Here is a 1,470-nt window from a genome sequence, read left to right as displayed (position 1 = left end):
AGTTCCAATTTTTTTCATACCTACCTTCAAATTTCCTGGTTGCTATTGTTCCTGTAAAAGTAATTGGTTATAGCCTCCAGTGTTCAACAAAATATCATCTTGTAGTTGTGCGTCGTTCCTGTATCGCTCTGTGCTTGGGTAGGTTCTTCATCTGCAACCAGTAGTGTGGCAAATGATGGAAAGTTTTTTAGAACTAGCAAGATGCCCATGCGTTGCATGGAACATCAAGAGGCATTTGTATGAGTAGTTTATATCTTGTAGGAGAAAAGGATGAATGAGGGAAGGCTTTATTTGAAAATCTGGAGAGGGTGTGGGTATCTTTCTGCAAAATTGCCATAGTTTCCTTCCTATCCGTCGGATATAAATCGGACGCCCTATATTGTAGGATGGCAGGCACACCATCATCACCAACTCTGTTTTTAAAAGAAAAAAAGTAGAAAAAAGAGTAGAGAGTAGAGAAGTAGAGATAAATATTATAAATAGAAAATAAATATAATAGTAGAGAAGAGAGTAGAGATAAATATTAAATATAAAATAAATATAACAATAGAGAAGAGAGTAGAGATAGCAGGGGCGTCAGGAAAGGATCGTGCGCGCGCGGGAAAAAGCGGCCAGTCGCGCGCTAGTTTTGGCGCGCGGCGTCCGGCGCGCTTTATAAAATCCAATGCCCTCCCACCGCTCTGTGCCTTGCTACCGCTCTCTCCCTGCTCTGTGCCTCGTCTCCGCTCTCTCCCCACTCTGTGCCTCGCCACCGCTCTCTCCCCTCTCTTTGTCGCCTCGCCACTGCCGTGCCACCATGCTGCCGCGTCGTCGGGAAACATGGGGATACCGCGGCGTCCGCGCGCACCCCTCCGGCAGCTTCTCCGCCGAGATCCGGTTCTGCGGTATGCGCCTTGGCCTCGGCAATTTCGACACCGCCAACGAGGTCGTCCGTGCGTACGACACGGTGGTGTGGCGCCTCCGGTGGCCTCATAGAACATTGAACTTCCCCAACGTGCCGACACGGGAGCGGGCGCAGGAGCTCGGACCTCTACCACGGCTTATCACCGATGAGGATCGTCGCAACAACTGGAGGCGGGAGCACCATCTCGGCATCGCAGAGATGGACGAGGAAGCCATGGCGCTGTGGCGCCAACGCTTCTCGCAGGACATCATCAACGAGTGCAAGTTCTATGCGTAAAGGAGGGTGGAGAGGGAGAAGAGGAGGGCGGAGCGAGCCGCCCATCACGAGGACTAGCGTACGCGAAAAGAGGACGCTCAATTCAACATGAGGCTAGGAGCAGCGTCGCCCTGGGAACCCGACGGCGATCGGTATCTTCACGCCTACATTGAGACGTCGGAGGAGGACATCACAGAGGAGGAGTCGGACAACGAGGAGTAGTTGAACAATCTATTTTTATCTATCTATGCTATATCTATGCTGAGAACTATCTATGTCTCTACTCTATAGTCTCTACTCTTTATCTCTAC

The 1,470-nt window shown here is 50.5% G+C and overlaps 1 protein-coding gene across 1 annotated transcript; it reads left to right on the top strand.

Moving 5' to 3' along the window:
- The first annotated feature begins 796 nt into the window (after positions 1–796).
- On the top strand, positions 797–1,180 carry LOC147960590 (ethylene-responsive transcription factor CRF1-like). Its single transcript, XM_087533432.1, has one exon. It carries the CDS (start codon positions 797–799, stop codon positions 1,178–1,180), a length of 384 nt encoding a protein of 127 aa, XP_087389558.1.
- The last annotated feature ends 290 nt before the right edge of the window (positions 1,181–1,470 follow it).

Source organism: Triticum urartu, chromosome 7A (assembly GCF_056163025.1).
Source record: "Triticum urartu cultivar PI428250 chromosome 7A, HENAU_Tu73, whole genome shotgun sequence".
NCBI classification, from domain to species: Eukaryota; Viridiplantae; Streptophyta; class Magnoliopsida; order Poales; family Poaceae; genus Triticum; species Triticum urartu.
This window is presented reverse-complemented; position numbering and strand designations above follow the sequence as displayed.